This window comes from Schistocerca nitens, chromosome 4 (assembly GCF_023898315.1).
Source record: "Schistocerca nitens isolate TAMUIC-IGC-003100 chromosome 4, iqSchNite1.1, whole genome shotgun sequence".
Classification (NCBI taxonomy): domain Eukaryota; kingdom Metazoa; phylum Arthropoda; class Insecta; order Orthoptera; family Acrididae; genus Schistocerca; species Schistocerca nitens.
This window is the reverse complement of record NC_064617.1, coordinates 803352940-803371647: the sequence shown is the minus strand read 5'-3', so window position 1 is coordinate 803371647 and position 18708 is coordinate 803352940. Positions and strand designations below refer to the sequence as shown.

At 36.7% G+C, this 18708-nt stretch overlaps 2 protein-coding genes across 6 annotated transcripts in view; one reads left to right on the top strand and one right to left on the bottom strand.

Annotated features, from left to right (window-relative positions):
* LOC126253217 (MICOS complex subunit MIC10-like) overlaps window positions 1-10703 on the bottom strand; it is a 31614-nt gene extending 20911 nt beyond the window's left edge. Inside the window, exons 1-3 of one of the 3 annotated variants that reach the window (XM_049954399.1) lie at window positions 10555-10703; window positions 10262-10467; window positions 7522-7569 (exon numbers count right to left, since the gene is read on the bottom strand). In XM_049954399.1, coding sequence (XP_049810356.1) covers window positions 7522-7569; window positions 10262-10340 — 127 coding nt within the window. In that variant the 5' untranslated portion in view covers window positions 10341-10467; window positions 10555-10703. Of the gene's footprint in view, window positions 1-7521; window positions 7570-10261; window positions 10523-10554 lie in introns of those variants that run through there. The other 2 variants (XM_049954400.1, XM_049954402.1) reach the window with 2 other exon arrangements.
* A 78-nt stretch (window positions 10704-10781) lies between these two features.
* Window positions 10782-18708, top strand: part of LOC126253215 (Werner syndrome ATP-dependent helicase-like) — a 215509-nt gene continuing 207582 nt past the window's right edge. Inside the window, exons 1-2 of one of the 3 annotated variants that reach the window (XM_049954397.1) lie at window positions 11072-11165; window positions 12302-12616. Coding sequence is in view for 1 of the 3 variants with exons in the window: in XM_049954396.1 (XP_049810353.1) it covers window positions 11061-11165 (105 nt within the window). In the remaining 2 variants the exon portion in view is untranslated. Of the gene's footprint in view, window positions 11166-12301; window positions 12617-18708 lie in introns of all 3 variants that reach the window. The other 2 variants (XM_049954398.1, XM_049954396.1) reach the window with 2 other exon arrangements.

The window sequence follows — 18708 nt, the reverse complement described above, 5'->3', positions numbered from 1 at the left end:
AAACAGCCATTGGTTAAGAATTTTCAACTGTCAGCAGATATTTTAACTCCACCCAATTTTAACTCAGTCAATGAGAAATGTCAGCTATCTTTATTGCATCAAAATATTCGAGGACTGAGAAATAAAATTAATGAATTAACTATCTGCATAGATGAATTAGTCTTCAAACCCAGCTGACATGATCTGCCTCTCTGAACATCATGTGACCACTGGTATAGAACTTTTAAGTGTTCCAGGGTTTAGGTTAGCATCTCACTTTTGTAGATCAGAAATGGAGAAAGGAGGAGTTGCTACATTCATCAGGAACTGTCAAATTTAAGAACATAGACATTCATAAATTTTGCCTAGAACAGCATATGGAAGCATGTGCAACAGAATTAGAATTTCACAAAAAATCCTTCATAATATTAAGTGTGTATCGAGCACCTGTAGGTAACTTTAATCAGTTTGTCAACCACCTTGAAGCTGTACTGGCCCATTTAACAACCAAAAACAAAAAAGATAGTGGTTGCTGGTGATTTCAATGTAGATTTCCTTAAAGACTCTCCCAATAAGAACTTATTTGAGTTAGTAACACTATCATTCAACTTAATTCCCACTGTAAAGTTCCCCACTAGGATAGCCACTTGCTCACAAACAGCCACTGATAATATCTTTATAGAAAAGTCCAATGAACAAAATTATATTACAAAACCAATAGTCAATGGCCTCTCAGACCATGACATGCAGTTCCTTCTGTTAAATGTTAATACTGAACAGGATATAAAATCTGTGAAATCTGAGCGCAAGAGGGTAATCAGTAAGCCAAAAATTGATTATTTTAGGACACTCCTCAGAGACATCCACTGGACTGATGTTTACAGTGCTCATGGCATGAATGAAAAATATAACATTTTTGGTAATAAAGTGCTTACCTTATTCGAACACTGCTTTCCCCCAAAACTTACCAAGGTTAGAGCAAAGTCTACAAAGAAGAAAAATATCTGCTGACAGTTGAAAATTCTTAACCAATAGCTGTTTATGCTGATGTAATAAGCTGGAATTATGTTTTTTGATTTCTTTCTCAAACTGAAGGTTTGTCTCAGTTCTAACCTCTCTTAAAATTTGCTTTCTTTCTGTAGACTCGAGGAATAGGGGTATCTTGTAAAACAAAAAGAAAACTGTATCTGTCAATCCGAAACATTTCCAATGTTGATGCTATAGCACATTATAAGAAATACTGCAAAATATTAAAGACTGTAATACGGATGTCAAAGCAAATATATTACAAGGAAAAGATAGTCATATCAGATAACAAAATAAAGACAATATGGGATATAGTGAAGGAGGAGACCGGTAGAACCAGACATGAAGAGGAACAAATAGCATTAAGAGTAAATGATACATTGGTGACAGATGTGTATAGTGTTGCACTTTTTAACAAACATTTTATAACTGTTACTGAAAAGATGGGGTTGTCAGGTTCGGTAGATGCTGCTATGGATTACCTTAGACCAGACATTTCAAGTAACTTCCATAATATGAATTTGACCCTCAATACCCCAACACAAATAATGTCCATCATAAAATCTTTAAAATCAAAAACATCTAGTGGGTATGATGAAATATCAACAAAGTTAATTAAAGAATGTGATTCTGAGCTAAGTAAGATATTAAGCTATCTGTGTAACCAGTCGTTCATCAGTGGAATATTTCCTGAATGGTTAAAATATGCTGAAGTTAGGCCACTGTTTAAGAAGGGAGATAAAGAAATAGCATCAAATTTCCGTCCAATTTCACTGTTGCCAGCATTCTCAAAAATTTTCGAATAAGTAATGTACAGTCGTCTTTATAACCATCTTATCTCAAATAACATACTGTCAAAGTCACAGTTTGGATTTCTAAAAGGTTCTGATATTGAGAAGGCTATCTACACTTACAGTGAAAATGTGCTTAATTCATTAGACAAAAAATTGCAGGCAACTGGTATATTTTGTGATCTGTCAAAGGCATTTGACTGTGTAAATCACAATATCCTTTTAAGTAAACTAGAATATTATAGTATAACAGGAAATGCTGCAAAATGGTTCAAATCTTATATCTCTGGCAGGAAACAAATGGTGTTATTAGGAAAGAGACATGTATCAAGCTATCAGGCATCATTCAACTGGGAACTAATTACATGTGGGGTCCCACAAGGTTCCATTTTGGGGCCCTTACTTTTTCTTGTGTATATCAATGACCTTTCATCAATAACATTACCAGATGCCAAGTTTGTTTTGTTTGCCGATGATACAAACATTGCAATAAATAGCAAATCAAGTGTAGTCTTAGAAAGATCAACCAATAAAATATTTGTGAACATTAATCACTGGTTCCTAGCCAATTCTTTGTCACTAAACTTTGATAAAACACACTACATGCAGTTCAGAACTTGTAAGGGGTGTCCCAAGAGTATATGTCTAACATACGATGACAAGAAGATAGAAGATGTGGACAGTGTTAAATTCTTGGGATTACAGCTTGATAATAAATTCAACTGGGAGGAGCACACCACAGAACTGCTGAAGCGTCTTAACAAATCTCTGTTTGCAATGCGAATTTTGTCAGACATAGGGGATATAAAAATGAAAAAGCTGGCATACTATGCTTACTTTCATTCCATAATGTCATATGGGATTATTTTATGGGGTAATTCATCAAGCCAAGCTAAAGTTTTCCGGGCACAAAAACGTGCAGTGAGAGTTATATGTGGTGTGAACTCAAGAACATCCTGCAGAAGCCTGTTTAGGGAACTAGGGATACTAACTACTGCTTCCCAATATATTTATTCCTTAATGAAATTTGTCATTAAAAATATATCACTTTTTCAAACCAACAGCTCAATTCATGGAATCAATACTAGAAATAAGAATAATCTTCACAAGGATTTAAAGTCACTTAGTCTTGTACAAAAAGGTGTGCATTATTCAGGAACACACATTTTCAATAACTTGCCAGCAGCCATAAAAAGCTTAACAACCAATGAAATTCAGTTTAAGAGAAGCCTAAAGGATTTATTGGTGGCCAACTCTTTCTACTCCATTGATGAATTTCTTAGTAAAACCAACTGATTTGTATATAAGTACAACATAATTTCTGCACAATTTCAGTGCAGTAATGTGTTCATTGAAAATTTGTGTGTGTGTGTGTGTGTGTGTGTGAGTATAATCTAACTTCTGCACCATTTCAGTGCAGTAATGTGTTCATTGTAAATAAGTATTACAATAGTTGAATTACATGTTTATTACCTCATAAATAAATAAAAAAACTTTTTTATTTTAAATTCATAGTATTTGTAAAATGACTATTACTGTTCATTAAAAAATGACTATCATTCCACTTGGGACCTGTGGAATGGTACATTAGCTTATTTGTTTTAGTTGCAAATATTTGTCATGTGTTGTTGTTTTTCTGACATGTTCCACATCCTGGAGGACCTCCTCACTACGGATCAATTGGAATGAAAGTAAATCTAATCTAATCTAGCAAATGTGTGATTTTGTGTGGGTATGTTCCAGTAATATTGTATCCATAATTTGTATTATTTAGCATGTTGGATAGTGGGTTCAGAGCAAGGCAGAACCAGAAAGGACTTAATGAGTCTCCTTGATATATTCCACGCTTAATCTGTATTGGCTGTGATGTGATATTATTTGAATTTGTTTGGATATTAAGTGTGGTTTTCCAATTTTTCATTACTATGTTTAGGAACTGTATCAATTTAGGATCTACTTTGTATATTTCCAATATTTGTAGTAACCATGAGTGAGGACACTATCAAAAGCTTTTTGGTAATCAATGTATGCGTAGTGTAGCGACCTTTGTTTAGTTTTAGCTTGATATGTCACCTCTGCATCTATTATCAGTTGCTCTTTACATCCTCGTGCTCCTTTGCAACAGGCATTTTGTTCTTCATTTATAATTTTGTTCTGTGTTGTATGTGTCATTAATTCTGTATAATGACTGAAGTTAATATTTTGTATATTGTTGGTAGGCATTTTATGGGGCGATATTTATCTGGGTTTGCTGTGGATGTTTGATCTTTAGGTTTCAGATAAGTTATTCCTTGTGTATCAGGGAATGTGTATGGGTCTGAAATGTAACTGTTAAATAATTTAGTTAGATGTGAATATGTTGAGGTGTACTTCTTTAGCCAGAAATTTGCTATTTTATCTTTTCCAGGGGCTTTCAAATTGTGAGTAGAATAAATTGCTTGGGTGACTTCATGTTGCAAAATTATCACTTCAGGCATATGTGGTATCATCTTGTATGTGTCTGTTTCTGCTTGTATCCACCGTGCATGCCTGTTATGTTGTACCGGGTTTGACCATATGTTGCTCCAGAAGTGTTCCATGTCTGTTATGTTTGGTGGATTGTCTATTTTGATGTGTGTGTTATCTATTGCCTGGTAAAATTTCTTTTGGTTTGTGTTGAATGTTTAGTTTTGTTTCCTTCTATTTTCACTTTTTTTGTATCTTCTAAGTCGTTTGGCCAATGCTTGTAATTTCTGCTTCTTTTGATCTAATTGCTCTATTGCTTCTTGTTGTGAGATTTTACCTAACCTTTCTCGTTTTTTTTTTTTTTTTTTTTTTTTTTTCTGACATTTCATTTCTTATAAATTGTGTTAGCTGTCCGATGTCCTTTCTGAGTTTTTCTATATTGATCTGTAGCCTGTGTTGCCATGCTGGTTTTGTGGGTTTCTTCTGTGTGTTGGTTGGTTCTGATCTCTGCCTAATGTGTATATTTAGTGTAGTGAGTGCTCCTATATAAACCAGTAGTTGTAACTCTTCCATAGTTGTGTTTTCATTTATTTTGTTGTGTATGATTGTGTTGATAGTTTTTATTGTTGTTTCGACTTGTGGGTTATTTGGCGGTCTATGCAAGAATGGTCTAATGTCTGTATTTGTGTCTTTGTATTCTATATATGTCAGCTGAAATTTTTCTTCTATATCTAACATGTGTGTCGCTTCGTGTTCTATTTGTGCTTGTTCTGGTGGCTGTCTTAAGATTTCGTTTCCCTCAGATTGTTTAATTGATGCGTGTGGTTCTTTGTTTGTTTTCTCTGAGATGTTTGAGTCCAGTACTGTATTTTTTTCTTCTTCTGATTGCACATTATTTTGTTCCAGTATTTGTTGTACTTGTTGTTTGATGTTTTCTAATTCTGACTGGGGTATCCTGTTATTTTTTATTATTACACGGATCTGATCAGCTAGTCGTTGTTCTGCTAAAAATTTTAATTCTGGGTATCTGGTAATAAATGTTGTGTATACTTGTGATCTGTATCCAGTTGTGTTGGTTCCTAGGTTTGTTGCTTGGTAATAACAGAACATGAGGAGTCGATTAACTTCATCTGACCATCTCGTCCTCTGCCTTTGTTTTCCTTCTAGGGTGGTTGCAGGAAGCATATCCTGCAAAACACCTCTATTTGGATTTAAATCATTTTCCAGTTGGCTAGCAGTGTCGTTACCATTGTGGGCGGGCATAGGGTTCAAGTGTCGTCCCCGACCATGACGGCGCTTGTCCGAGGCTTCTTTAGTTCTGTCCTGAACCAACTCATCACACTAAAAGGGGGGTTAGCCCTATTAGTGGTTTGTTCTTTTCGTCGCCTTTTACGACTGGCAGAACATACCGGAGGCCTATTCTTTTCCCGGGCCTCCACGGGGATTATTATTATTATTATTATTATTACTGGCGACAAAAGCATCATCTGAGTCATTCAAGATTCAATTTTTCTTTAAAGGATGAACTGTTTGGTTCTTGCACTTGCCCAATAATGGCTTCATGCTTTCCAATCTTAATTTTCTAAATTTACTTTCTTTATAGATTCAACAAATCAGTAATTGCCAAGGAATTCTATATGCTACAGTTGAATGTCTGAAAGAAAACTATTGGGGATATAGGATAACTGCAAACATTTTAAACACCCTAATGCTGCACCAACACAGCATTATGTGGTAACATCTGCTAAAACTTTATCTTTGTAGATACTTGTATTGAGACCAATGTCGTGTGGCTAGGGCCTCCCGTCGGGTAGACCGTTCGCCTGGTGCAGGTCTTTCGATTTGACGCCACTTCGGCGACCTGCACGTCGATGGGGATGAAATGATGATGATTAGGACAACACAACACCCAGTCCCTGAGTGGAGAAAATTTCCGACCCAGCCGGGAATCGAACCCGGGCCCTTAGGATTGACAGTGTCACGCTGACCACTCAGCTACCGGGGCGGACATTGAGACCAATAAGTCATTAGAATTAGTACAATAGCTGTACATCTGCAACATGTTTTAAAATTCCTTTCAGCACACATCAATAAGCAGAAAGACCTAGAAAAATCTACTCCAACAATGGTTACCACATCAATAAAACTTAATTTTTTTCTAAACTGATAATTAAATATACTGAAAAGGGCTAAGTAAGAAACAGGGGGAGGGGAGTACTACTACAATTTGAATTGTTACACCTGATGACAAAGTCTTGCTTACTGATTATCTGTCAATAATCATGCTCCCTCCCCCTTCTCTTTTTATTTTTTTGGTTGTTATTTATTTGTGAAATATCCACAGAAAATCTGTTTTCGTTCCTCACTATAAAGGAACATTGGTGTTAAAGGAAAGAGTAAAAGACAGTTATTTTATGAATGTTATAGTTACTTTTGCACATCACAAATAAATTCCATATATCTTATCAGCCCTGCTTCAACCTTTTTTATTTAAGAATTGTAGGAAAGGGGAATATGCCCTCTCATCCATCATGAGCCACAATACTGTTTATAAGCCTGACTGCATATATATTCATTCAATTTCGGAAAGGAATTAAAGTCACTTATATAAACATTTGGACTCTACAATGGATTCACAAAAGCTTCCCTGTAAGGATTCCATCAGTTTCCCCAATCATGCGCAGATACAGATGCATGTAACTATGCAGTAAACAAAATCTTCATAATAGTCTTACTTCCTGTTTCTACTGGATACATAACTATACTTTCAGCTGTCAAAGCAGACATCAACAATGACAGCACCCTCCAAACAAAAATACACTGAGAGGAGGTCCTTTTCTGCTCTTGCACACCGGTTTGCACTCATTCTGCAATGTGCAGCCAAGTTAGAATTTTTTCTTTGGTAGTGCAGGTGAGGAAAAGCAATCCATTGACTTTCACATATTCTGAAGTGTTCGTTGACTCTTACCGGTTTCACGATGATCACAATGCAGTATAGAAAGTTATAACTTTGTTGTGGCACTGAATGGCACTAACACCCTAAGGGCTGTACTTTTAAGTGACTTACAGCTGACTACAGCAGTATGTCATCTTGTGCAGATAACAGGAAGCAGTGCTGCCATCCGTAATAAAACGATTTTTCTGCTACCTTTGTTGGACTTCTCTTATTTTTATTATAATTCTCATAAACTACAATGTAATTTTAGATGTAACAGGCTTGGTAGTATATACAATAATCTTATTTTAAACATATACTTTTTACATTTCATCTGTAACTTACTTCTGAAAAACAGGACTGAGAATGTGGCACCTATCAGCAGGCCTCCACCTGAAGAAAGAATTGTCACTTATTGCATCAATGTGAGATATGGAGCATTATAATTTATTACCTCACAGTCTATGTATTATTTGCACAGTCCAAGCTGACACTTGGTACGCTGGCTATTACAACTGACCGTAAATGGTAGAACCTTTTACAGCCACTTCCATCAGCCACCTCGTTGTGTGTCAACTTGGACTACATGAATATTGTCACTAAGACACATTATTCCAGATCAACGAAGTAGTTTTTATCACTCCATGGCTCAACAGAATTACCATTAAAACTGAACATATTATTTTACTATTTTATGTATTAACACTTTCCTAGGAACAGTTGATACATTACACTCAAGAATACTACCAAACACTATAAGCCACCTCCAAAAATGAGAGGCACTCAATTTTTAATATACATCAAGCAGAAACGGGCAACACCAATTTCAGAAACAATTCAAAGGCACAAAGTACACAAGAAACATTACATGTTTATAAGACTCTTAAAAGAACTTACATACCAAATAATTATCTAACAATTAGTGAAAAACACTGGAGTAACATTTAACATTTACAGAAAATTATTTCTGAAACCTTTCATATCACTTTGCTGATTCACGGTCAAACTGTTAACTTCCAACCTAACCTAGACTCAGGCTAAACAAAAGATAAGTGTCACCACAGCCCACGTTCCAAGAACTAACTCAGAGACAAAATAAACAGTTTCAGTGTTCTGTTCACACATATGTGACATCACACAGCACTTCATGAAATTTAGTTGATTAACAAAACCTGGAGGTGCGGGTGCTAGAACCAGGTTATGGATCTACCAAAACATTTCATGAGATGGATGTGTGGTAGGGTGGGGTGGGGGCAGGGTGGGCTTGGGGAGAGGGTAACTTATTCAAGGCTCCATTGGCAGACAGACAAAATGAGGCATGTCATAGCACAGTTACTTTAAGTGCTCATGAGACACTTGGAATCACTGCCAGTCAGAAACTGTCATGGTTGTTTACTGCTGTGAACATTTTTTTTTGTGAATTTTGAGTGATACACACATTTTTGCTATTCCGAGGTAGCCTATTTAAAAACAGGAAAGAGTCCTAAATGTGATCTGATGTAAAACAACTGAAAGTGTAAAAACAGAAGTTTCTGATGAAAAATTTATTGCTTCTACAGTAATAACCTAATTGCCATTGGTGACAATGATGTGATGAGGTGAAACAAGGAAGTCATTACATATTCAGTCTTGTACTAACTGAGGCAAATGACAGGCTGGTTCCATAAATATTAATAGCAAGCTGTAACCCACCATAGGAGGGAATAATAATTATTCAAATACTGTACAGTATTATCCAAGCTAGTGGAATCTTTTCACACTTATTAAAACATTCTTGGCTGTTATGCCACAGACGAATTTTTTAATGGAACTCAATGTTTCACCCCCTTCTACAGAGAGGTCATTCAAGGGGGGTGCAGCTCTTTCGAAGGTGTGGTGCACTACCTGGCTCATAACTGATGGGGCGTTAACACGGTTTGAATAAGAAATTCATGTGACCACAGCACAATAACCTAGAATATTCTAATAAGGTGACATTTCTCACCATAAAAGTTTGCAGTTTACAGTTGGATCTTTTCAATGAAGAGGGATTAAGGCATTGGACCTCACGTTTTAGACACAGCAAAACAATATCTACAGAGAGTAATAAGAATTTGTATTCAAGGAAGAATGATAATACTTTGCAGTTGACTGTCAGTAGTATGCAGAACATTGTCTTATACATGTAATTTGAGAAATGAGTGTAAAAATGAAGTCAGATGGAGGTTTGCTGTTAAATATTTTCAAGGATATGACTAATACCATCACGGTATGTTGACGCTCCAATTAAGTTCACTGTCCCATTTATAAATTGACATAACTTTACAAATGTGTCCTTTTATTACAACACTGTGTGAAACTTTGTGACATCAGCGCCACTTGACAAGTCTTACTTTTTTTTATCTCGATCCTCTCATTTCGGCCTACCGAAATACAAATGGGGACATATGAATGAAATTTATCAATGGGGTTATCAAACATAAAATTACAGTTGGTGCTCTTTTTCTCACAAACTCAACCACCTGAAGACTTATAGTAACCAACTTCGGCAATTTTTTTGTTTCTTACACAGAAAATGTAAACATAGACTAATGAGAAATGCTGCATAGTAGAGCCCTCACGTAATCAAACAATGACCAGCTAAGATTACAGGCTTACTAGGTGCAGCAGTATTACAAACGCATTGCCTATTTATCACTTCGGGCTGAAGCTCTGTCTACAGCACTGACGAACCATTACAATCACCACACCATCAGCGTCCGTGAAAACGTAGTGCCAGTGTCATCTTCCCGTTATCCTATCCACTAACAGTCACTTCCCAAATTAACCTCCGCTTTGACCTCATGCCTGCCATTAAATTCCCTTCTTATACTATATGTTAACAATCTAAAAATGGGATGACTGTCCGTTTGTCTCGTCTTATAAATACACCGAATCCAAATCATACCCCTGAAATTAGCTGATGTGTTCTACTAAATCTTACCAACAAATATAAATACTAAAGACCGGCTACCAAGCCAAGTACCTAGGACTACCTAAAACATCGACCGGAAGTAAGTACAATTGTTAACGATAAAAAAAATGTTCAGATTTTGCTACGACTTACCCAGTTTCAGCACAGAATCTGTAAGACACTTATCCCATTTCTTTCCTAATTCGTCTTCAGACAGCACAGGCGTGGACATCTTGTGGTTGCAACTGCAAAGTTAACCCGATAATCACAAGTCAATGGTCTTACATCCCAGATACACTCACATATTTATCTACGGACTGCGATGGAACTTCTGTAAATTTGTCTCACATTTTAAGTGCCTGAAGAAATGAAATGAAAAACAAAGTAAAAAAGATTATACAGACGATGTAATTTAAAACGGAGCAAATAAAAGAAAAAATACACACACACGCACAATTCCTTGGAGCTTCTGAATAGTCGCAGGTCGCAAACGGCAGACACTTCAGTACTTGTCACAATCAAATAATAGGGCTTTTAAAAGCAAAAAAACGAATCGTGCTTGCAATCTAGCGATAGCAAATAAATTTGCCTTACACTGTCCGCAGCACACCACTGAAACAAAGAAACATTCTAAAAATGGTGGTATTTTCGAGATGAAATTTCTTGGACTGTACAATCGAAAACCAGTTACACCATAAGCTGGATGTCAGTGCAATCTAAATTTATCAATTGTTACAGTTTACGTCATAGGATTATATTGTTCCAGCATTTAATTGTAAGAAATATGTCGTGTGTGAGTAAATTAGTTAAAATGGGTATCTAGACATCGATAGCAACTGTACGAACATGATATCTACACAATAATCCTGATGATCTTTGTCATGTTTTGTTTTGATGATATTTGAGAGGCGCTTCAAATAGGTGGGTGCCGCAGGAGAGAGAGATTGTAAATATGTTTCGTTCACCTTCTGTTGACAAACAAGCTGATTTGACTGGGATATCACTTGATGGCGATCTTGAAAACAGTCAGAAATCTTGTGGAAGCTCAGCGCTCGAGGTATGTGAAGTGACATCATTAAAATCATAATTGTGAAGATGTTATTCTACATAGAACGGCAATTTTACCAACATATTTTGAAGTGTGCCCACTTGTCTAGAGTACCAGTACTTTGAGATTGTTTGTATGGTAATTATTTACCGTGTTTAGATAGAACTTTGCAATGCGGGTAGCCACAGCCGTTAAACTTTGATTAGAGATTAGATTAGATTAGATTAATACTAGTTCCATGGATCATGAATACGATATTTCGTAATGATCTGGAACGAGTCAAATTTTCCAATACATGACATAATTAAGTTAATTTAACAACATACTTAAGTTAATATAACAACTTTTTTATTTTTTGGGTTTTTTATTTTTTATAATTTTTTGTGTTTTTTTCTTTTTTTCTTAATTTATATCTAAAAATTCCTCTATGGAGTAGAAGGAGTTGTCATTCAGAAATTCTTTTAATTTCTTCTTAAATACTTGTTGGTTATCTGTCAGACTTTTGATACTATTTGGTAAGTGACCAAAGACTTTAGTGGCAGTATAATTCACCCCTTTCTGTGCCAAAGTTAGATTTAATCCTGAATAGTGAAGATCATCCTTTCTCCTATTATTGTAGTTATGCACACTGCTATTACTTTTGAATTGGGTTTGGTTGTTAATAACAAATTTCATAAGAGAGTATATATACTGAGAAGCTACTGTGAATATCCCTAGATCCTTAAATAAATGTCTGCAGGATGATCTTGGGTGGACTCCAGCTATTATTCTGACTACACGCTTTTGTGCAGTAAATACTTTATTCCTCAGTGATGAATTACCCCAAAATATGATGCCATATGAAAGCAATTTATAATGAATAAAAGTAATATGAATTGTCAGGCATCTGTAATTGGTGATTTGTTTGTCACAACCAGTTTCATTGCATTGAATAGCACTTTGGTGCTTGACTAAGAACGATAGGGCCGTTATGGTGGGGTAATATGACAGTTTTCACCTGAGAATGCTAGTTTAATGCTCCGAAACTGGTTGTGACAATAAAGAAATCACCAATTACAGCTATTTTTGGGTTAATTTTGCTTTAATCCTTCATATCGTGTTTAGATTTTAATTGATGCTGGTTAATGTTACTTGGTTGATTCAAGGGAGGTGACCAAACAGCGAGAAAATCGGTCCCATCGGATTAGGGAAGGAAGTCGGCGATGCGCTTTCAAAGGAATCATCCCAGCATTTGCCTGAAGCGATTTAGTGAAATCACGGAAAACATAAATCAGTTTGGCCGGACGCGGATTTGAACCCTTGTCTTCCGGGATGAGAGTCCAGTGTGCTGACCACTGCTGCTTAAAAGTTTATACTTCATAGATTAATTGGAGAATAAGTGTGAAACAAAGCAGGGGGCTGTAGATGCTGAACACCATTTTCAGATGTTCCACTTCAAAGGAAACAGGCCATTTAACTAGGTAACAACCATAAAATCAATTGTAGCATAACGTGAATTATTTTCTCATTTTCAAAAATTCATATCTTTTTTTCACTCAAATATCAATGCTGAAATTTTTACAGTAGCCTACTTTACTATCATATAGGTGTACAAAATGTGCGAAAATCAAATTTGTATACCCACGAGAGATAACTAGCTCCAAACTTAACAAAAAATAAAGATTTTCAAATTTCGAGGAATTTGTAAAAAATTAAGGAAACATTTGCTCTAAAAATAAGGCAATTAGTTTGACATCTAGTTAGAGGGGAAAAAAGTAGACTGTGATAAATAACTCCTTGATTTTTATTTTTGGGCCTAGAAAGTGGATTTTCTAAATTTTCAGTATCAAACTTTGGAGGTCATGTTGACTGGGTAGTTTTGAATTTAGGGTATAAGCAATGTTGTAGAGGAGACTTTTCTAGAAATAATTATGTCAATGTTATAACTTACCCCAGTGCAGAGATATTCAAATTAATGCTAATGTCTCCTAATTGAAAAACCGTACTGTGCTTTCTAATAAAAATAGCTACCATTCAGTAACATGCAAGGTAAAATTTTTTAAAAACCTGTTTTGAAATTCTCAATTATAGGGTAATCACATATAAAAAAATCAAAATATTAAAAAATGGTCAAACAAGCACCATTGGATCACTTCACATGGATTGACCCACAAGTGGAATCGAAAATTTATTTCATTCGACATTAACTCACAGGAAAACAGTTATACTTACACAGCATAACAGAGATACTTAAAAAAAATTCTGCCAAGAGGTCTTGCAGCCGGAGAAATTAAACTGTACATACCATAAGGTCATCCATAGCAGCCACTGATAAACCACTAGTAAATCCCATTCCAACATCCATACATAGTACCAAATTAAACACCAAAAAATAACTTTTGAACCATTAACAACACAAGAAACTGAAAATTTCAAAACTCGAAACAAATCGGTAGCCAATAACTAATGACACTGAAATAACACACTGTCAAGGCAACAAAAACAAACTTCCACATCATAAAATAACACACAAAGTCCAGTCCTGCACCAACATTACGCACAAACAATTTAGATACATTAACATCCCACACTTGAATGTGCAACTGCTTACTCCAACATGCCCTCTGCAAACGCAATCTGTTTCAGACATGCTACCCCTCATTGACTTGACCTTCAGTCAGTCTAAATTGAAATGAGTCGGCTCATAAAAATATCTGGTTCTAACAGTTTGTAGGTATTTGAAATGGAATGATTTCTTGACTCTGTCATACGTAAGTCAGGTGGCAGATTTGGATTCATTGGTGGGATAGTGGGAAAATACTCTCAGTGTACAAAGGATATTGCTTACAAAACACTTGTGTGACCCATTCTAGGATATGGCTCAAGTGTTTGGGACACACAACAAATATGACTAAAGGAGGATGTTGAATGTATACAAAGAGGGGCAGTACAAATGGCCAGAGGTTTCATTAACGCTTGGGAGAGTGTCACAGAAGTGACCAAAAGCCTGCATTGGCACCACATTTCTTCGCATTTTAATCACATATGGAATGGGGACAGAATGCCTGCATAAATGACCATGTACATCCTGTAATTATCCAATGTCTTTGTGGCCCCTATGGGAGTGGTACGTAGAGTGTGAAGCATAGTTATAAGTCTTCACGTTCTGTTCTTCAAGTTTTTATTAGCTCAGGTTTTTCAGCATTTTATTTATACTCTCCTGTGACTAAAACAAAACTTTGACAATGTGTGCTGCTTGTCTTTGAATATGTGCAACATCCCCTGTTGGTTCTCTTTGGCACGAGTTCCAGACTCTTCACCAGTATTCGAAAAAGGGGCTTACAAAAGTTTTGTATGGAGTCTCCTTTATGGCCTAACCTTATTATTACAGTACCCTGTCAATAACTGAATCCTATGTCCTGAATTACCTGTGACTGTGTGATTGTTAAACAGTGGGAAGCCAAGGATGGAATAACAGCAGCATGGAAAGTATAGATAGCTTCTAACAACATAGTGGAGGCGTAGAGCAGCAGACAGGCACAATGAAATACATCAGAACTATTTTCAACTTTTAGGCAAAGTCCTTCTTCAGAAGTAAAACTTCAATACCACTGGGTGGTAGTATTTGGTATGGGTCCCACACACTTAAGCATTGTTCCAGAATGGGTTGCAGGAGTGATTTGTAAGCAATCTCCTTTGTAGACTGATAACATTTTCCCAGTATTCTATCAATAAACCAAAGTCTTACAGTCTGGTTTCCCATTGCTGAGATTATGTGATCATTTGATTTCATGTCCCTACAAAGTATTGCACCCAGGTATTTGTAGGAGTTGGCCAATTTCACCTGTGACTCATTGATATGATAGTCATAGAATACTGTGTTTTTTCTTTTGTGAAGAGCTTAGTTTTACATTTCTGAGCATTGAAAGCAAGTTGCCAATCTCTGCATCAGTTTGAATTCTAATGAAGAACTGGCTGAATGTTTACACAGCTTCTTTCACGAAGCACTGTACTAAGGACAGCTGCATAATCTGCAAAAAGTCTGACATTAATAGTAATGTAGTCTGCAAGGTCATTAATATACAACATGAGGAGCAAAGGCCACAATACACTTCCCTGGAGCACACCCGAAATCACTTCTACATCAGATGATGACTCTTCATGTAAGATAACATGCTACGTCCTTCCTACTAAAATAGTCCTCATTCCAGTCACAAATTTCTCATGGTACCCTGTATGATCGTACTTTTGAAATTAAGCATGGATGTGATACTGAGTCACACACTTTTTGGAAATCGAGAAATACTGCTTCTATCTGACTGCCTTGATACAAAGCTTTTGGAATGTCATGTGAGAAAAGTTTGAGTTGGATTTTACATGATCGGTGTTTTCAGTATCCATGCTGGTTTGTGTGGAGGTCATTCTGTTTGAGATATCTCATTATATTTGAGCTAGGACTGTTGGTATTTTCAAAAATATCGAGAATCTGATATATCGATATTTAAAAAAATATCATAGGGTCTTGATGTATCGAGAAAAAGTATCAGTATATCAATGGGAAAAAAATATTGACGTTGTTGTTGTGGTCTTCAGACCTGAGACTGGTTTGATGCAGCTCTACATGCTACTCTATCCTGTGCAAGCTTCTTCATCTCCCAGTACCTACGGCAACCTACATCCTTCTGAATCTGCTTAGTGTATTCATCTCTTGGTCTCCCTCTACAATTTTTACCCTCCACGCTGCCCTCCAATGCTAAATTTGTGATCCCTTGATGCCTCAAAACATGTCCTACCAACCGAGCCCTTCTTCTTGTCAAGTTGTGCCACAAACTTCTCTTCTCCCCAATCCTATTCAATACCTCCTCATTAGTTACGTGTTCTACCCACCTTATCTTCAGCATTCTTCTGTAGCACCACATTTCGAAAGCTTCTATTCTCTTCTTGTCCACACTAGTTATCGTCCATGTTTCACTTCCATACATGGCTACACTCCATACAAATACTTTCAGAAACGACTTCCTGACACTTAAATCTATACTCGATGTTAACAAATTTCTCTTCTTCAGAAACGATTTCCTTGCCATTGCCAGTCTACATTTTATATCCTCTCTAGTTCGACCATCATCAGTTATTTTACTCCCTAAATAGCAAAACTCCTTTACTACTTTAAGTGTCTCATTTCCTAATCTAATTCCCTCAGCATCACCTGATTTAATTCGATTACATTCCATTATCCTCGTTTTGCTTTTGTTGATGTTCATCTTATATCCTCCTTTCAAGACACTGTCCATTCCGTTCAACTGCTCTTCCAAGTCCTTTGCTGTCTCTGACAGAATTACAATGTCATCGGCGAACCTCAAAGTTTTTACTTCATCTCCATGAATTTTAATACCTACTCCGAATTTTTCTTTTGTTTCCTTTACTGCTTGCTCAATATACGGATTGAATAACATCGGGGAGAGGCTACAACCCTGTCTCACTCCTTTCCCAACCACTGCTTCCATTTCATGCCCCTCGACTCTTACAACTGCCATCTGGTTTCTGTACAAATTGTAAATAGCCTTTCGCTCCCTGTATTTTACCCCTGCCACCTTCAGAATTTGAAAGAGAGTATTCCAGTTAACGTTGTCAAAAGCTTTCTCTAAGTCTACAAATGCTAGAAACGTAGTTTGGCCTTTTCTTAATCTTTCTTCTAAGATAAGTCGTAAGGTTAGTATTGCCTCACGTGTTCCAACATTTCTACGGAATCCAAACAGATCGTCCCCGAGGTCCGCTTCTACCAGTTTTTCCATTCGTCTGTAAAGAATTTGCATTAGTATTTTGCAGCTGTGACTTATTAAACTGATAGTTCGGTAATTTTCACATCTGTCAACACCTGCTTTCTTTGGGATTGGAATTATTATATTCGTCTTGAAGTCTGAGGGTATTTCGCCTGTCTGATACATCTTGCTCACCAGATGGTAGAGTTTTGTCATGACTGGCTCTCCCAAGGCCATCAGTAGTTCTAATGGAATGTTGTCTACTCCCGGGGCCTTGTTTCGACTCAGGTCTTTCAGTGCTCTGTCAAACACTTCACGCAGTATCTTATCTCCCATTTCATCTTCATCTACATCCTCTTACATTTCCATAATATTGTCCTCAAGTACTTCGCCCTTGTATAAACCCTCTATATACTCCTTCCACCTTTCTGCCTTCCCTTCTTTGCTTAGAACTGGGTTGCCATCTGAGCTCTTGATATTCATACAAGTGGTTCTCTTCTCTCCAAAGGTCTCTTTAATTTTCCTGTAGGTAGTATCTCTCTTACCCCTAGTGAGACAAGCTTCTACATCCTTACATTTGTCCTCTAGCCATTCCTGCTTAGCCATTTTGCACTTCCTGTCGATTTCATTTTTGAGATGTTTGTATTCCTTTTTGCCTGCTTCATTTACTGCATTTTTATATTTTCTCCTTTCATCAATTAAATTCAATATTTCCTCTGTTACCCAAGGGTTTCTATTAGCCCTCGTCTTTTTACTTACTTGATCCTCTGCTACCTTCACTACTTCATCCCTCAGAGCTACCCATTCTTCTTCTACTGTATTTCTTTCCCCCATTCCTGTCAATTGTTCCCTTATGCTCTCCCTGAAACTCTCTACAACCTTTGGTTCTTTCAGTTTATCCAGGTTCCATCTCCTTAAATTCCCACCTTTTTGCAGTTTCTTCAGTTTCAATCTGCAGTTCATAACCAATAGATTGTGGTCAGAATCCACATCTGCCCCTGGAAATGTCTTACACTTTAATACCTGGTTCGTAAATCTCTGTCTTACCATTATACAATCTATCTGATACCTTTTAGTATCTCCAGGATTCTTCCAGGTATACATCCTTCTTTTATGATTCTTGAACCAAGTGTTAGCTATGATTGAGTTATGCTCTGTGCAAAATTCTACAAGGCGGCTTCCTCTTTCATTTCTTCCCCCCAATCCATATTCACCTACTATGTTTCCTTCTCTCCCTTTTCCTACTGACAAATTCCAGTCACCCATGACTATTAAATTTTTGTCTCCCTTCACTACCTGAATAATTTCTTTTATCTCGTCATACATTTCATCAATTTCTTCATCTGCAGAGCTAGTTGGCATATAAACTTGTACTGCTGTAGTAGGCATGGGCTTTGTGTCTATCTTGGCCACAATAATGCGTTCACTATGCTGCTTGTAGTAGCTTACTCGTACTCCTATTTTTTTTTATTTTTTTTTTTTTATTCATTATTAAACCTACTCCTGCATTAACCCTATTTGATTTTGTATTCATAACCCTGTAATCACCTGACCAAAAGTCTTGTTCCTCCTGCCACTGAACTTCACTAATTCCCACTATATCTAACTTTAACCTATCCATTTCCCTTTTTAAATTTTCTAACCTACCTGCCCGATTAAGGGATCTGACATTCCATGCTCCGATCCGTAGAACGCCAGTTTTCTTTCTCCTGATAACGACGTCCTCTTGAGTAGTCCCCGCCCGGAGAACCGAATGGGGGACTGTTTTACCTCCGGAATATTTTCCCAAGAGGACGCCATCATCATTTAATCAT